The 17,708-nt window shown below is 39.3% G+C and overlaps 1 protein-coding gene across 15 annotated transcripts in view; it reads right to left on the bottom strand.

The window, feature by feature from the left end:
• The window catches only part of CFLAR (CASP8 and FADD like apoptosis regulator), a 62,662-nt gene that overhangs the window by 1,093 nt on the left and 43,861 nt on the right, over positions 1–17,708 (bottom strand). For 10 of the 15 annotated variants that reach the window (XM_036857584.1, XM_036857573.1, XM_036857577.1 and 7 more), the window contains 2 exons: positions 16,650–16,730; positions 11,807–11,965 (listed from right to left, as the gene is read on the bottom strand). In XM_036857584.1, the coding sequence (XP_036713479.1) occupies positions 11,836–11,965; positions 16,650–16,730 (211 nt within the window). In that variant the 3' untranslated portion in view covers positions 11,807–11,835. Of the gene's footprint in view, positions 1–10,272; positions 10,992–11,806; positions 11,966–16,649; positions 16,731–17,708 lie in introns of those variants that run through there. The other 5 variants (XM_036857579.1, XM_036857586.1, XM_036857582.1 and 2 more) reach the window with 5 other exon arrangements.

Genomic DNA, 17,708 nt, shown 5'->3' with positions numbered 1-17,708 from the left:
ATACATACATACATACATACATACATACATAAATTTGGTCATGGAAAAAGTTATTTCTAAAAAAAAAAAAAAGATTTATGATGCCTTATTAACAAATGTATTACAGTGCCATTTCCATATCCTAGGCATGAAATTCTGTGTTTAAGAAAGACAAGCCCGAGTGGTGATGGTTGCACAACAATGTGACTATATTAACGCCACTGAATTGTACACTTGAAAATGGTTAAGACAGTAAATTTTATGTTATGTATATTTTACCAGAAATTTTTTTAAAAAAGATAACGATAAGACAGACAAGCTCTAAGTGTTGGTCTTCTATTCATTTCTTCAATTATACATATTTCACTCCCTGGACCATCTGGGAAGCCAATTTGATGAAACTATCGCTTCTCACCTTGTTCATAAAATACATTAACTTTTTCAACTTTTGTTCAATAATATTAAATATTTAGCAAGCTCTTCCTATGTGTAAAGCATGAACCCTCTAAGGTCAGTGTTATTATCCATATTCAATAGATGAGGAAATCAAAGTTCAGAGAGGAAAAGTATTTTGCCATCATCCCAACCCTGGGAAGAGTTGGGAATTCAGGACTGACACCTAGGTCTCTCTAATTCCAAATCCTATGCTCTTGATCCCAAAGCTACTACTGCCACTAACTCCATATGAGGTAATGTAATTTCTGTAACTACTGGGCAGGGTGATGCTGCAGTGGGGCTCACCTAAGTGCCACAGGAGCCCCACAGAGCAAGGCAGGAATCCAGATGGTGTTGCCTTGGAGGTATTTGAGCTAAGCCTGAAAGGCAGAAGTAGAATAGAGACACCTGAAGTAAAACTTAAACCTTTATCCTAGGACTCCCAGTACTCAAGGGAAACACTTGAATCAAGTTAAAGGGGGGAGATTGTGTGCTATGTTATTTGCATTTGGCATTTCATACTTCCCATTCAGAACACAATTACTGAGGGCATGCTGATGGTGAGTTGGTAGTAGTGGAAAGAATAAACATTTCTTACAGCCTCTTTCCTGATTGGTTGCAGTCGACTTGGTCCATATGAAGAGCCAATCAAAACCTACCACGGCCCTGGTGACAAAGGGGAAATACCAGATGGTTCCTATTTAGTTCTGCCTTGGGAGGGGGGCGGTGGTGTCAGTAATTGGCTTTCCTTTACATCCAGGGTCTGGTCCAAGTCCCCCCCACCCCCGCCAAAGTAAAGACTCGTGAACTAAAGAATGGACACAAGTGATGGGGAAGATAGACATAGTAGCTAAGGAAAAAACCTTGGTGCCCTGAAACTTTCATTCCAACTCCTGGTCCTAAGGTAGCAGGTTCTTTTGATTAGCTATCCCATCCCCAACTTCTAGGACTTCCTCCCTTCCTCACCCCATACTTTTATTCACACACTTCAGACCTTCTCAGAACTAGTATTACTCTGGGTATATGGGAGCATGATGAAGCTAAGTTCTAAAGGAGAATGCTTTTTGCGGTAAGGATCCCAGCAGAGGTCTCCAAATGGTGCACTGGCAGGAGAGTATAGCTAGATGAGTAAAATGTGACCCATTTTGTATTCATTATACTACAGACTGATCTATTTTAAGACATTTTTTGGCCTTGCTGCACGGCATGTGGGATTTAGTTCCCTGACCAGGGATCAAACCCATGCCTCCTGAAGTGGAAGCGTGGAGTCTCAACCACTGGACCACCAGCGAAGTCCCCAGACTGATCTATTTTAACATGTCTCTTTTCTTAATAAAAAAGCAGTAAAAAAAAAAGAGGTGAAAAATTTCCAATATTTAATGTAGAAAGGCTGGAAAATAGGGAAACACACAGAGTCATTTATAATCTATAACTACTGTTAAATTTTTATCAAATCAATATGTTGTACACCTTAAACTTACACAATGTTGTATATATGTCAATTATATCTCAATTTTAAAAATTTTAGTGTACATCCTTTCACTTTTCTCTGTGTAATTATTTTTCAAAAATTGAAATAAGCTGTACAGTTTGCTTTTTTCACTTAACAACACATATACCTTTTTTTTCATATCATTAAATAGTCTTTGACAACATGATGCTTAGTGGTTAGATGATATTCTCTTCCCTGGATATACCATATTTATTTAACTAATTTATAGTTATTGGACATTTAATTCATTTCCAATTTTTTACTACTGTGAGCAGTGCTGCATTGAAGATTCTTACAAATAAATCTCTGAACGTATTTATGATTTCCTTAGGATGAAACCCAATGTAGAATTAGCAAGCTAATCTTTAAATTCACCCTTCCCCACGCTGTGAACCCCAGAGGCCTTCCATCCCACTTTCTTATCCAGTTGGGTTTGAAGCAAGAAGCCAGGGAATTCGGGGGTGATAAAACCTCAAAGTTCCACAAGGTGGTGATATTTCCTAAAAAAGTCCAACAAACTAGCATTAGATTGGCTAGGGAACTAGGCAGATGTGGCTAAAGGGGTAAAATAGTTTTAGTGCTGCAAAAAAGAAAAAAGAAAGAATCAAGAGGCCGAAAGGTCTTCCATTTAGAGGAGAGTTTGTCGTTTGAAAGAAGAAAAATAGAGAGAAAGCTGCTTTGGCCTTTGATTCAATAATTTTTCAAAAAGGCAGCATACGACAGCCATGTTTATAAAAATTTACAAGGAGGCAAGTGACATAAAATGTCCTTGATATCAATGTGTGCAAAAAGAGTCCAGTTAAGATGGCAGTATTCCCCAAATTGATCTTCATATTCAGTGCAATCACTATCAAAGTCCTTACTGCCCTTTTTTTTAAAAAAATATTTATTTATTTATTTTTCTGTCTGTGCCCTGCGGCATGTGGGATCTTAGTTCCCTGACCACTGATTGAACCCTCGTCCACTGCAGTGGAAGCACAGAGTCTTAACCACTGGACCACCAGGGAAGTCCCCTCACTGCCCTTGTTACAGAAATTGACAAGCTGATCCTAAAAGTCATGGACATGTAAGGGACTTGGGAGAGCCAAAATAATCTTGAGAAAGAACAGCAAAGTTGGAACATTCACACTCCCCAATTTTAAAACTTACTACAAAGTACAATAATCAAGACAATATGGTACTGCCATAAGGATAGATCCGTGGAATAGAATTGAGAGTCCAGAAATAAACCCTCACATTCACGGTCAGTTGATTTTCAACAAGGATGACAAACAATTCAATGGGGGAAAAATAGTCTTTTCAACAAATGGTGCTGGATATCCACTAGCAAAAGAATGAGGTTGAACCCATAGTTCATACCATATACAAAAAATTACTCAAAATTGATCAAAGACTGAAATGTAAGAGTTAAAATCATAAAATCTTATAAGAAAATATAGGTGTAACTCTTCATAACCTTGGATTAGGCAATGGTTTCTTACATATGATGCCAAAAGCATAAGCAACAAAGAAGAAAACAGATCAATTGGACTTTAACAAAATATGAAGTTTTGTGCTGGAAAGGATACTATCCAAAAAATGAAGACAACCCACAGAATAGGTGACAAATTTTGCAGATCTTTATCCGATAAGAGACTAGTATCCAGGATATATAAACATAAAATTCAACAATAGAAAGACAATTTTTAAGGTTTTTTTTTTTTTGATGTGGACAGTTCTTAAAGTCTTTATTGAATTTGTTACAATATTGCTTCTGTTTAATGTTTTGTTTTATTTTTTTGGCTATGAGGCATGTGGGATCTTATCTGCCCGACCAGGGATTAAACCCGCACCCCCTGCATTGGAAGGCGAAGTCTTAACCACTGCACTGCCAGGGAAGTCCCAAAAGACAATTTTAAATGGGAAAGTACTGAATAGATGTTTCTTCAAAAACAATGTAAAAATGGCCAATACACACATGAAAAGTTGCTCAATATCATTAGTCAGTAGGAAAATACAAATCATAACAACAATGAGATACTAATTCATGCCCACTAGGATGTTTATAATAAAAAAGACAAACAATAACAAGTATTGGAGAGGATGTAGAGAAATTGGAACCCTCATACCCTGCTGGTGGGAATGTAAAGTGGTATAGCCACTGTGAAAAACAGTTTGGCAGTCCTCAAAAAGGTAAACATAGAGTTACCAGCAATTCAACTCTGACTTTATGACCCAACAACTCCACTTTTACATCTATACCCAAGAGAATTGAAAACATATATCCACACAAAAACTTATACATGAATACTCATAGCAGCATCATTCATAATAGACAAAAAGTGGAAACCATCTAAATGTCCATCAATTGATGGATACACAAAATGTGGTATATCCATACAACGAAATATTATTCAGGCATAAAACAAAATGAAGTACTTACATATTCTACAACATAGATGAACCTTGAAAACATTATGCTAAATGGAAGAAGTCAGAAGGCCATGTATTGAATGATCTGTTTATATGAAATATCCAGAATAGGAAAATGTGTAGAAACAGGGAGTGGTAATCCAGGGGCTAGGAGGCAGGGAGGAATAAGGAACGATGGCTAATAGGTATGGGATTTCTTTTTTTATTATTATTTATTTATTTAGGCTGCACTAGGTCTTAGTTGCGGCACATGGGATCTTCGTTGCGGCATGTGGGCTCATAGTTGCGGCATGCCGGCTTCTAAGTTGCGGCATGTGATCTCTTAGTCACAGCACGCATGCAGGATCTTGTTCCCCGACCAGGGTTCGAACCCGGGCTCCCTGCATTGGGAGCGTGGAGTCTTACCCATGGACCACCAGGGAAGTCCTAGAATTTCTTTTGTAGGTAGATGAAAATGTTCTGAAATTAGGTCATGGTGATGACTGCACAACCGTGCATACATTAAAAACCAAAGAATTGTACACTTTAAAAGGATGAAGTTTTATGAAATGTAAATTATAGCTCAATAGGGAAAAAAAAAAGAAGGAAGATGTAGGATATGTCACAAACAACTTTCTGATGGTTAGTTTCATGTGTCAACTTGATTAGGCTAAAGGATGACCAGAGATCAAGTGAACCTTATTTTGGGGTGCATCTGTAAGGATGTTTTTTAGAAGAGATTAGCATTTGAATCAGTAGACTAAGTAAAGAAGATCTGCCCTCACCAAAGTGGGTGGGCATCATCCAAGCCATTAGGGTCTGAATAGAACAAAAAAGGAGGAGAAAGGGTGAATTTTCTCTCTCTCTCTTCTTGAGATGGGACATCCTCTTCTGCTCTCAGACTTTGGAGTTCCTGGTTCTCTGGGCCTTTGGACTCCAGGACTTCCACCAGCAACACCCCACTCCCCCATCCTGTCCCTCATCCCAACCTCCAGCCACAATCTTATTGTGTATGCATTGGAGAATCTTGAAGGTTTCTAAGGAGGAAAATGATAAAGGTATGTTGAGAAAGATTCTTTGGGTTGCTGTGTATGACATGATCATAGGATTGAGAGGCTGGGGGCAATATCAGTGAGAAAGCTGTTGTCATAGTTCAGTGGAGGAGTAATGAACGCAGAGGAAGTGTAATGATGGGGATAGATGGAAAAGACATTGTAGATGCAGAACCAACCTGATTTAGATTTACCCAGATGTAGAAACACAGGAGAGGGGAGATCAGGATGAAAGTGATGTTGGGGGTGATGCTGTTACCTAAAACTGGAGACGCAGGTAAAAGAGCAGATTGGGAATGGAGGTTTTTTTTATGTTTGCGGTATACTGAGTTTGAGGTACCAGAGGGAAAATCAAGTGGAAAAGTATACCAGGAGGTTGCAGGGTGAGATTTGAACTTGAAGAGTCTGTGCTTGAATATCCCTCTTGTTATTGGCATAGAAGTAGTAATTGAAGCTACAAGTTGTCAGAAGAAAAGTATATAAAGAGAGAAAACAATAGAGTGATCCTTGGGGATATCCATATTTAAGGATCAGGAGGAGAAAGATACCAAGAAGACTTGGCCAGGAAGTCCTTGATAGAACTTCTATAGTGGAACACCCTGGAGAAGTAATAAAACAATGACGCCAGGGTCCAAGGACCACTGGTTCGGTAACTATGGTTAATGTGACCCGTGGATCTTGTAGATTTGGTAAAATGATTAAGGTGAAATCCAGATGGCAGGGAAGTATGGAGTAAATGGGAAAGGTGAAATGGAGAGGGTGTAGACTAGCCTAAAATTCACATAAGACAGTGGCTTGAAAGAGAGGGACTTTATTTGAAGGGGGAAGCAGAGCTTGTTTTCAGACTGAGGGATCAAAGAGAGAGGAAGAGATTAAAGATACAAGAGACTTGAAATAATGCTCAGTCTTGGAAGAGGACTGACCTATGCCAACAGAGGGACTAAGAATCCGAGGTGAGGGACTAAGAATCGGAGGTCTGGGGCAGGAAGTCCTTACCAAATAAGGAAGAAAAGATGTTTCTTGTATCATCATTCAAATAGTGAAAAACTGGGAATGACTTAACTATCATACAGAGACATATAGGTATAGGCAAGGCCACATAAATGAAAAGAGAGAGAACAGTGTTAAAATATTATGCCATTTATGTTTAAAATGAATATATTGTGTTTATATATATTAAAAGAGAATGAACATTTTTAACAATAAGTAAGTTTTATTTTATGTTTTAAAGTTACAATAATATGTGCTCTGTATAAAATGAAACAAAGAATACAGATGTGTTTATTCAAAATCACTGACTTTCCATATGGCTAAGTTGCTTTGCTGTGCACCTGAAACTATCACAGCATTGTTAATCAGCTATACTCCAATATAAAATAAAAAGTTAAAAACAAAAATCCCTGACTTTCCACCAACATTGGGCACATCAAGACTTAATATAGAGCTACAGTAGTCATATTAGTGAAACAATAGACAAATAGATCAATGGAACACAATAGACAGCCCAGAAGCAGACCCATACAAATATAATCAACCAATCTTTGACAAAGGAACAAAGGTAACTCAATGGAGAAAAGTGTTTTCAACAAATGGTACTGGAACAACTGGACATGCAAAAAAATTAATATACAGGTCTTACACCTTTCACAAAAATTAACTCAAATTGGATCATAGACTTAAATGTAGAATGCAGAACTCTACAACTTCTAGAAGGTAACATAGGAGAAAACCGAGGTGACCTTAGGTTTGGTGATTTCTTATATACAACACCAAAAGCACAATCAATGAAAGAATATTTGGTAAGCTGGATTTCAGTAAAATTTAAAACTTCTCTCTGTGAAAGACACTATTAAGAAAATGAAGACAAACCACAGACTGGGAGAAAATATTTGTAAAACATACATCTGATAAAAGACTTGTATCCAAAAGATACAAAGAACTCTTAAAACGCAACAGTAAGAAAACGACTCGATTTAAAAATGAGCAACAGGGCTTCCCTGGTGGCGCAGTGGTTGAGAATCTGCCTGCCAATGCAGGGGACACGGGTTCGAGCCCTGGTCTGGGAAGATCCCACATGCCGCGGAGCAGCTGGGCCCGTGAGCCACAATTACTGAGCTTGCGCGTCTGGAGCCTGTGCTCCGCAACAAGAGAGGCCGTGATAGTGAGAGGCCCGCGCACCGCGATGAAGAGTGGCCCCCGCTTGCCACCACTAGAGAAAGCCCTCGCACAGAAACGAAGACCCAACACAGCCATAAATAAATAAATAAATAATTTTTTAAAAAAGAAAATGAGCAACAGATTTGAACATATATCTCAACAAAGAAGATATACGGGGAATTCCCTGGTGGTCCAGTGGTTAGGACTCCGTGCTTTCACTGCCAAGGGCCCGGGTTCAGTCCCTGGTCGGAAGAAGACGTATGGATGGCAAATAAAGATATAAAAGTTGCTCATCATCATGTCATTAAATAATTGCAAATTAAAACAACAATATGAACACAACATTGTAAATCAACTATACTTCAATTTAAAAAATATATGATATCACTACATAGCTACTAAAATAGCTGAAATACAAACCACTAACACCACCAAATGTTGGCAAGGATGTGGAGCAAAGGAACTCCACAAAATGGTACAGCCACTTAGGAATACAGTCTTTTAGTTTTTTCCAAAGTTAAACATAGGCTTACTATACAATATAGAAATTGCTCTCCTAGGTATTCACTCAAATGAGTTGAACACAAAAATCAGCACACAAATGTATTTATAACAGCTTTATTCATAATGCCAAAACTTGGAAACCACCAAGATGTCCTTCAGTAGGTGAATGAACAATCTCTGGTATATCTATATAATGAAGTATTATTCAGCAATAAAAAGAAATGAGTTATCAAGCTATGAAAAGACATGGAGGAATTTTTTAAAAATTAATTTATTTTATTTATTTATTTTTGGCTGTATTGGGTCTCCATTGCTGCCCACAGACTTCCTCTAGTTGCGGTGAGAGGGGGCTACTCTTCGTTGCAGTGGCTTCTCTTGCTGCAGAGCACAGGCTCTAGGTGCGCGGGCTTCAGTAGTTGTGGCTCACGGGCTCTAGAGTGCAGGCTCAGTAGTTGTGGCGCACGGGCTTGGTTGCTCCACGGCATGTGAGATCTTTCCGGACCAGTGTCCCTTTTCGAACCCGTGTCCCCTGCATTGGCAGGCGGATTCTTAACCACTGTGCCACCAGGGAAACCCGACATGGAGGAATTTTAAACACATATCACTAAATGAAAGAAGTCAGTCTGAAAAGGCTATATACTGTATGGCATTCTGGAAAAGGCAAAACTATAGAGAAAATAAAAAGATCTGCAGTTGCTAGGGGCTTAGGGAGAGAGAAGGATGAATATGAGGAGCACAAAGCATTTTTAGGGCAGTGAAACTATTCTGTATGATACAGTAACGGGGCATACATGACATTATGCAGTTGTCAAAACCAGGAACTATACAACACAGAATGAACCCTAATGTAAACCCTAGTAGACTTTCGTTTAATACTAATGTATCAATATTGTTCATCAATTGTAAAAATGTACCACACTAATGCAAGGTGTTAATAGGAGGAGAATTGTGGGGCATGGGGGGAGTATATGGAAACTGTACTTTCTGCACAAATTTTCTGCAAACCTAAAGTTACTCTTAAAAATAATGTTTATTAAAAAGAAAAAAGATTGGGGAGAAATGTTTGTGGAACAATTAATAAATGATCTTAATCTTCTCTTTTTTCCCTTTTTTTAAAAAAACTGAGGTGAAATCCACATAAAATGTACTATTTTAAAGTGTACAATTCAGTGGCTTTTAGTACATTTACAATGTTGTGCAACCATTACCTCTATCTAGTTCCAAAACATTTCAAGAACCTCAAAGGAGACCTTGTCCCCCTTAAGCAGTCTCTCCCCAATCCCCTCTCACCCCAGTCCCTGGCAACCACCAATCTGCTATTTGTCTCTATGGATTTACCTATTCTGGATATTTCATATAAATACCATCATACAATATGTGACCTTTTGTGTCTGACTTCTTTCACTTAGCATAGTGTTTTCAAGGTTCATCTGCATTGTAGCCTATATCAGTACTTAATTCCTTCTTATAGATAAATCACTTTCCATTGTACAGATATACCACATTTGGTTTATCCATTCATCTGCTGATGGACATTTGAGTTGTTTCCACTTTTTGTCTGCTGTGCCTACGGCTATGAGCATGTATATACGAGTACTTGTTCACCTGTAATCTACCTTTTAGGTGACCCTCGTGGGGAGTTGGATTAATCTGTGGTACTTAGTGTATACCAGCCGATATTGCAGAGGGATTTATTGAAAAGAATTTGTATTTCTTGAATGTTTGCTTATTAAGTGTGTGATAGAGCCAAAGTGGAAAAGCCTGGACCCATGGGTCTTGCAGCTTTGGTATGGCACAAGAAGGAGAAGCAGAGGAAGTGTTTCTTGGAATAGAGAGGGCAGGTTCTTGAAAAATCAGTCATTATGTTTAATGGCTTTGACTGAGTCCTACATTTCCATCTCTGGGGCTACTGTAGGCAAGGAAGGGTCTGGCTGGGAAACAAGAAATTGTGGATTTACAAGTAGTGAGTCCTTTGGAGTCATTATCTGTGGCGATCCTAAACACATGTGCAGAGTTACTGTTTCTTCTTTTTTTGTTGTTGTTGGTTTTTAAAAATATTTATTTATTTATTTAGTTTTGGCTGTGTTGGGTCTTCGTTGCTGTGCGCGGGCTTTCTCTAGTTGCAGCGCATGGGCTTCTCATTGTGGTGGCTTCTCCTGTTGTGGAGCACAGTCTCTAGGTGCACAGGCTTCAGTAGTTGTGGCTCGCAAGCTCTAGAGCGCAGGCTCAGTAGTTGTGGCTCACAGGTTCAGTTGCTCCGTGGCATGTGGGATCTTCCCGGACCAGAGATCAAACCCATGTCCCCTGCATTGGCAGGTGGATTCTTAACCACTGCGCCACCAGGGAAGTCCTACTGTTTCTTCTTTACATTCAGTTTTGTGTATGGATCTTTCAAGCTCTTATTCACTGTAAACCAGGTCCAAAAGCTGGTCTATACTGATGATTCAGTCAGAATTTTTCCTTGTGGATTATATCTCTTATGAGGACAGTGTCCAAATCCTACTAATGTCTTAATAAAGCATCTCCATCTCTCCAACAGAAACCACAAAAATATAAAAGGAAATAAATGAGAGCATCATACATATTAAAAACTTAGGTCAGCTCAGGTGTTAACATTACATTTTTTAACAATACATACATACATTTTTAAACAATAATTAAAAAATTAAAATGATTGCCTAGGCAAATATTTATTTTAAACTTATAACATGCATAAACATAAAAAAAACACTTTAATCAAATAACAATGTACCAGTCAGACTAGGTTAGGTTAAAAGAAATATAAACCCCACATTTTTTTCTCTCACATAAATGTCCAGAGGTAGGTAATCTAGGTCTGGTATGGTGACTCTGCTCCTTAATGTCTTCACCCAACAAGGCTCCTTTCTGTTCACCACTCGGTCATCCCTACAGTGTGGCTCTTGTCCTCACAATTCAAGATGGCAGCTAGAGCTCCAGCCATCACATATGCAGTCTAGTCACTAAGACAGAGAAAGGGACAAAGGGGCGAAAGGCAAAAAACAGCTGGCTTTTAAGAAAAATTCTCAGCAACTGCCAAACAATACCACTGCTTACATATTATTTTCCAGGACTAGACACATGACCACATCTTGCTACAAGTTGAGGCTTGGACAACTAGACCTGTATTCTGTGAGGCTTTGTGCCCAGTTTCAAATTAAGACTTCTATTACTAGGGAAAAAGAGAATGGATATTTGGGACAGTGAGCAGGGTCTGCCACACAGACAAATTGACAAGGCTGACCTCAAACTGTGACCTCTTGGTGGCATAAGTAACATGCTTAATCCTGAAAACTTGATCCTAGAATATGGGAGAAGAGATTCCCATTTCAAACACTGCAGACAGAAGAAGCTGTCAAGTGACCCCTACCATGGCCTATTCATGGAAGAGGATGGAAGGTGTTGGGGACTGGAATGGAACTGGGGTTGACGAGACAGTCCTCCTAACCAGTGGCCCAAAAAAGCAGCCCTGAGACCAGGGGTCCTGCTACTGAAAAGAAGGGCTAGAGGTGAGACAGAGAAGTGAAGGCAGAGCTATAGGGAAGAGTAGTCTCTTTAGCATCAAAGAACCAGCTACTCAAAAGTTGACAGAGGGACTTCCCTGGTGGTCCCGTGGTTAAGACTCTGCACTCCCAATGCAGGGGACCTGGGTTTGATCCCTGGTCAGGGAACTAGATCCTGCATGCATGCCACAACTAAAAATCCCTCATTGCTGCAACTAAGACCTGGCACAGCCAAATACATAAATAAATAAATAAATAAATAAACGTTTTTTAAAAAAGTTGGAGGAATTACCTAGACTTTACTTTAGAAACCAATATGCTTAAATATACAGAGATAGAAAAGAGGATTTGGAAAACAGAAAGAAAAGATACCAGCCATCGTTCTGTCATCCATACACCACTTTTGGAATATTTCTTGCCGGCCTTTTGTTTTCCTGTGAGAGATATTTTTTGTTAGTTTTTGCTTTTTTTTTTTGGCCACACCACACAGCATGTGGGATCTTCGCCAACCAGGGATCGAACCCATGTCCCCTGCATTGTAAGCGCACAGCCTTAACCAATGGAGCTCCAGGGAAGTCCTGTTTTGCTTTAAACGTACTTAGCTATAAAAATAAAGGCTCTGTTTATGGCTTGAGTTTATATCCTAGGCTGGGGTGACCAAGGACAAGCTACTTAGCATCCCTTTGCTCACTTTCCTCACCTATAAAATGGGAAGAAATAATAATGAGGACAATAATACCTACCTCAAAGAGCTGTTTTGAGGATTAAATGAGATAATTCATGTAATGAGCTAAGAACAGCTTTTGTAAGCCTTTATTATTTGTATATATAAGTTTAGCGGTTACATAAAATTCCAACCAGTGGACATTTTATCATAACCATGCTCCTGTTACTAAACACTTGACGAATTTTCAGTTGGGGGCTATTATAAAGTTTTAAATATTTTAATACATTTATCTCTTTTATATTTAGGGCTATTACTTAAAGCAATATCTTCAGAGTCTTCATATAGATTTTAGAACATTTCATTTAAGCTGGGTTGTGGGTATGTATTCATTATATTGTTCCCTAATATAATTCTCCTTTAGCATGCCTTAAATATTTCATTTAAAAACTATACTCAATGAAAAAGAATAAGGCATTTAGTAATCAAATTGCTCATATACACAAAAGTGTCAAAGAAGTAGTTGTAGACCCCACTATTAAAGTGAGAAAAATAAGTCACAAAATAACTTACATGAGAGCTGACTAAAAGACAGAGATGGGGGTTTTTACAGCTCTTCACATGCCAAACAACAGGCACCTCCTGGCTTACCACTCACCATTGCTCACATTCTCTCTGCTCCAGCTAAAAGTTACACTCATGGTTTTTGAAACATGCCTTACGTTTCCCTTATCTGACCCTTCGTTTGCTTTGTTTCTTCTCCTGCAATGTATTCTCTTCTCCACCTCAACCTGCCAAAATCCTACCAATTTTCAAGGTTTGATTCAACCTTTTCAAAATAACTCCTCCACAGTGTGCTGTAATAATAACAGCTATGTTCGCGTGGCATCACCAATGCAGTCATAAAAACTCTGTCATTGGGTATGATCATAAAGGCTCTCTCATTTCATCCTCAGAACAATTCTGCGAAGTAGGCAAGGGAAGGCAAGGCTTTATTCCTCCCATCTTGTTGGCCTGCTCCTGGAATCAAAGTCCCTCTTTACTCCACCCCATACCCCTTGCCAGTGAGCAAAACACACAAGCAAACCCTTAGCACTCTTTTTCCTTGGCACCTGCGGGTTGACTGATGAATGGTATTAATAAAAATAATGTAATCTAAAGACAGAAAAGTGACAAAAGTAAACAGACAGCACAATATAATTTAATAAATATATATTTTTTGTTTTTGTCTGGTTTTTTTTTTTTTTTTTGGCCGCATGTGGGATCTTAGTTCTCTGACCAGGGACCAGAGATTGAACCTGAACCCCCTGTGGTGGAAGCACGGAGTCTTAACTACTGGACCGCCAGGGAAGTCCCAATAAATAATTGCTTTTTAAAAGGGAAGGAAAGAATAGATGGTGATTTAACAGGCTCTGTATTTTCACCGTGTCCATCAGATGGGATACGGAAAGCTATGTGGCCATACTGCCTCTCTGCGGGGGAAAAGGGTGGGGCTGGGAAGGTAGGGTAATGACTCTCACAAACAGCTAAGAGAGGAGTATGACGCCTTCCCTGGAATGCATGCTACACATCTTCCAAAGTTTGTTCTAATTTCTGAAGGACACCAGATCGTAAGGCTGGTCATTAACATTCTAGATCCGGCACTACCAATGATTTTCTCTGAGATTTGGGAACAGCTCACTTAAAAGTTGTGTGCCTCAGTTTCTTCAATCATAAAATGGATGTTCTCATTCTTTTTGGCATACATTATGGTTATCTACTCCCCAGGGAAGCTCCATGCCCCATTTTCCCCTAAAAGAACCCCAGCTTTTGGAGACCATGTGCCCAAGGGAGCTGAAGCCACTGAACCCCAGTCCCAGGGGACTGAGTCTGGGCTGGTATAAACCAACCATGGTAATCCCATTCCCTCTGCCAATGGTTGGTTTAAGGAAGAACATATCATGTGATTCTAGCCAATGAGAAGTGAGGGAAGGGAACTCTTGGGGAGGAGAGCTTCTGGGAAAATTTTCCTTTGATCTTAAGAAGCCACACAAGGAAGAGATGTTTTCTCTTCTGTGTTTGGGTATGATACTTGGACCTGTGGCCCTCTTGTGGCTTTTAGATGACAAATTTGAAAATAAAAGCCCAAACCCTGAGATTACAGAGAGGAAATGTGGAAAGCATCAAACCCTTGAGGAGATTGTTGAGCCAATGAATTAGCCAAGCTAGCAACTACCCCCCTACCTCTGAACCTGTTGCTTAATAAGAGTAAACAAATTTTTTAAAAACTTTTTAAGTTAGGTCTTCTGTTACTTGCATCTAAAACATTTTGAATGATATAATTGTGTTTTTCAAATCTTTTTTTCCCCATTTTACTGAGAAATAATTAATATACATCACTGCATGAGTTTAAGGTATACAAGGTGATGATTACATATATTGTGAAATGATTACCACAATAGGGTCAGCTAACATTCACTGTCTCATATGTATATGCTAAAAAGAAAAGAAAAAAGGAAAAAAATTTTTCTCCTTGTAATGAGAACGCTTAGGACTTACTCTCTTAACAAATTCCCTATGTATCACACGGCAGTGTTACCTCTAGTCATGATGTTGTACGTTATACCCCTAGTACTTATTTATCTTACAACTGGAAGTTTGTCCCCTTTTCTTTTTGTAAATTTTTAATTTATTTTTAATTATTGGAATGAACATCATTGATGTGAATTTTCGAGAGATTATAGCTGTCAGGTGTCATTATATTATTTATTGAAAACCTAATGTCACAATATGCTATACCCTAAAATTTAATTCTTCACTGTCAATCACACTTATACACTAAACCTGCTTGCATTCCATCCATCACACCCGTCTTGTAGGTCTTATTATTGTATATCACATAGCTGACTGTCTTTTGTTCTCTCTCATTCCATTTCTAAAACCTTTCTTCCATCTCTGGTTTACCTCTACCATATTCTCTATCAATCTCATAAGTTATAGCTCATGGGATTACAGACTGTAGCTGCTCCTAAACCCTCTCTAACTAAAAATCTCATATTCATCATGTTCAGTTTTTGTGAAACATAGCTTAGGTGTGGGAGAAATCAGGGCCTACATCAAGAATCTGATATTTCAGCCTAACATTGGACAATGCACTGCAGGTGCTTACCCGTGCTTAGAGCAGTCTTTTTTTTTTTTCTTTTTTTTGGAAGTTTGTGCCTTTTGACCACCTTCCTCCAATTACTCCCTTCCCCCACCTCCGGTAACCACTGCCTGATCTCTTTTTCTATGAGTTTGGCTTGTTTTGTTTATGTTTTTGTTTTGTAGATTCCACATATAAATGAGAGCATATAATGCTTGGTATTTGTCTTTTATTTCACTTAGCATAATGACTTCAAGGCCCCTCTTATTTTTATATTTAATGCAAATATAAGTTATCTTAATAATATATAAAAATATATAAAACTAAAAAGTAAGATAAATAAATACTATGCTTGTGGTTGTATGAATATGGAAAATGCTTGTCCATATTCATATGGACAAGAATATGGAAAATGCTTGTCACCCAGTCAGGATGGGACAGAGGAGGATGCAAAAGCTGCCAGGTCATTAAGATCCCTCTCAGTTTCCCTCTGTAATAATTAACACAGGGTTCTGGTTCATGAGTCCAAGGACATACATTGTTCCTGCTGGTGCCCCGAGCAATGTGAAATTCAAAGACACCCTCAGGAGTCCCACATTCATTAATACAAGGATAGAAAATTACCTTTAAAGTAGAAATAAGTGTATGAAGTGTCTGAAAACTGTTCCTTTCATTCTTTTCAGCCTTTGTTGAGTGATCATGTCAAAACACATATAAACATACCCACACAGAAACATACCACTTAAAACCAACTTAAAAATATATAAATAAGTTTTTTCTTAACTTCAAGTGATTTTTTTTGGCCGTGCCTCAGCATGTGGGATCTTTGTTCCCCAATCAGGGATTGAACTCATTCCCCCTGCAGTGGAAGCACGGAGTCTTAACCACTGGTCCACCAGGGAAGTCCCTTTAAATAATATTTTAAACAATAATATTCTTTTAGGTCATGCTTTCAAATCCAAGGAGGAAAGGTATACTGATTACTGTAGAATGCCATGTGAGTCCTAGATTAGGTCATGACAGGGCAGCCCTTATGAATAAGATCAGTGCCCTTATAAGAAGAGACACAAGACAGCCTGCTTTCTCTCTGTTCTCTTTGCCATGTGAAGATACAACAAGAGGGTCATCTGCCAACCTGGAGGCGGGTTCTCACCAGACACCTGATCTACAAGCACCTTGATCTTGGACTTCCCAGTCTCTAGAACTGTGAGAAATAAATGTTTGTCTTTCTGGCTAGCGATGGAGACTGCAAAGCTAAGAGGAGCCTTTGGCTTTTCATTTGCAAGAGAGGATGAGTTTCTTTCTCAGAGTGTGCTGCAACCAGACACAGTACCTCTCCTTAGCAGACACTCTGCTGTTCCAGTCATACACCTTGCTGTTGAGTTCAATGTGGAGTTCCAGGAGTGAGTGTTTTCTGGAGGGAATGAGAAAGGCAAAAATTAATCCCATGCAAATATCAACGAGGAGACAGATTAGCATTAGGGTGAAATCAGCCAACAGATATGAAAGTGCTTTAAAATTGTTCCTTTCTAAATATTCTACAAGCTGCTTAGCAAGTGATCCAAACAGGTTTGCAGCACTCTGACCCAATGACCACAGTCCCCACCCACAGGGGCAACTGAGTTTTAGTCTGGGTACACACCAACCAGATGATAACCCATCTGGATCATCTATGCAAATGCAGGATGGATGTAAAAGGCCAATAATACCGTTGGCCCGTGGCGTATCTACCTTGGAAGGCTGAGTTGCCCCTGCTCTAGCCCTCCCTTTACTGCTGTGCCATCCCTGAGGAGGCTAGGGGTCCCAGGCCCTGAGATTTATTCCTGGGGTCCCCCAAGCTACAACAGATGCCTTTCACAGGTGACTCAGAGAAATTCTAAATTGTGATTAGGGGGCAACAGAAAAGGGACTGCTAATCTTACATTTGAGGTACAGTGAGGCTTCCCTCATCCTAAATGGACACCAGGTCACCAACGTTTCCCTTAGAAAAGTATCCTTGCCAATAAACATCAAAAATGTCTAAGTTACAAAGACTTGCAGACCTGTATAGCCAGGTACCATTTTTCAGCTATCAACCTGTCAAGACTTGGGGAAATAAACGAGCACACGGTATCAGTGAGAATTCAGGGATGCAGACTCTCTCATAAAAGCTGATCTATGGGAATTCCCTGGGGTCCAGTGGTTAGGACTCGGCGCTCTCACTCCCAGGGGCCCAGGCTCAATCCTTGGTCCGGGAACTAAAGTCCTGCAAGCTGCATGGTGTGGTCAAAAAACAAAAAGCTGGTCTAACTGTCCTAGAGGACAATCTGACGAGATGCATCAGAGGCTTTAAAAATGCTTGTCATTCAACAGCGTAATTCCACTTCTGGGAATTTTCACTTCAAGAAAACAA

Source organism: Balaenoptera musculus, chromosome 7 (genome assembly GCF_009873245.2).
Source record: "Balaenoptera musculus isolate JJ_BM4_2016_0621 chromosome 7, mBalMus1.pri.v3, whole genome shotgun sequence".
NCBI lineage: Eukaryota > Metazoa > Chordata > Mammalia > Artiodactyla > Balaenopteridae > Balaenoptera > Balaenoptera musculus.
This window is presented reverse-complemented; position numbering and strand designations above follow the sequence as displayed.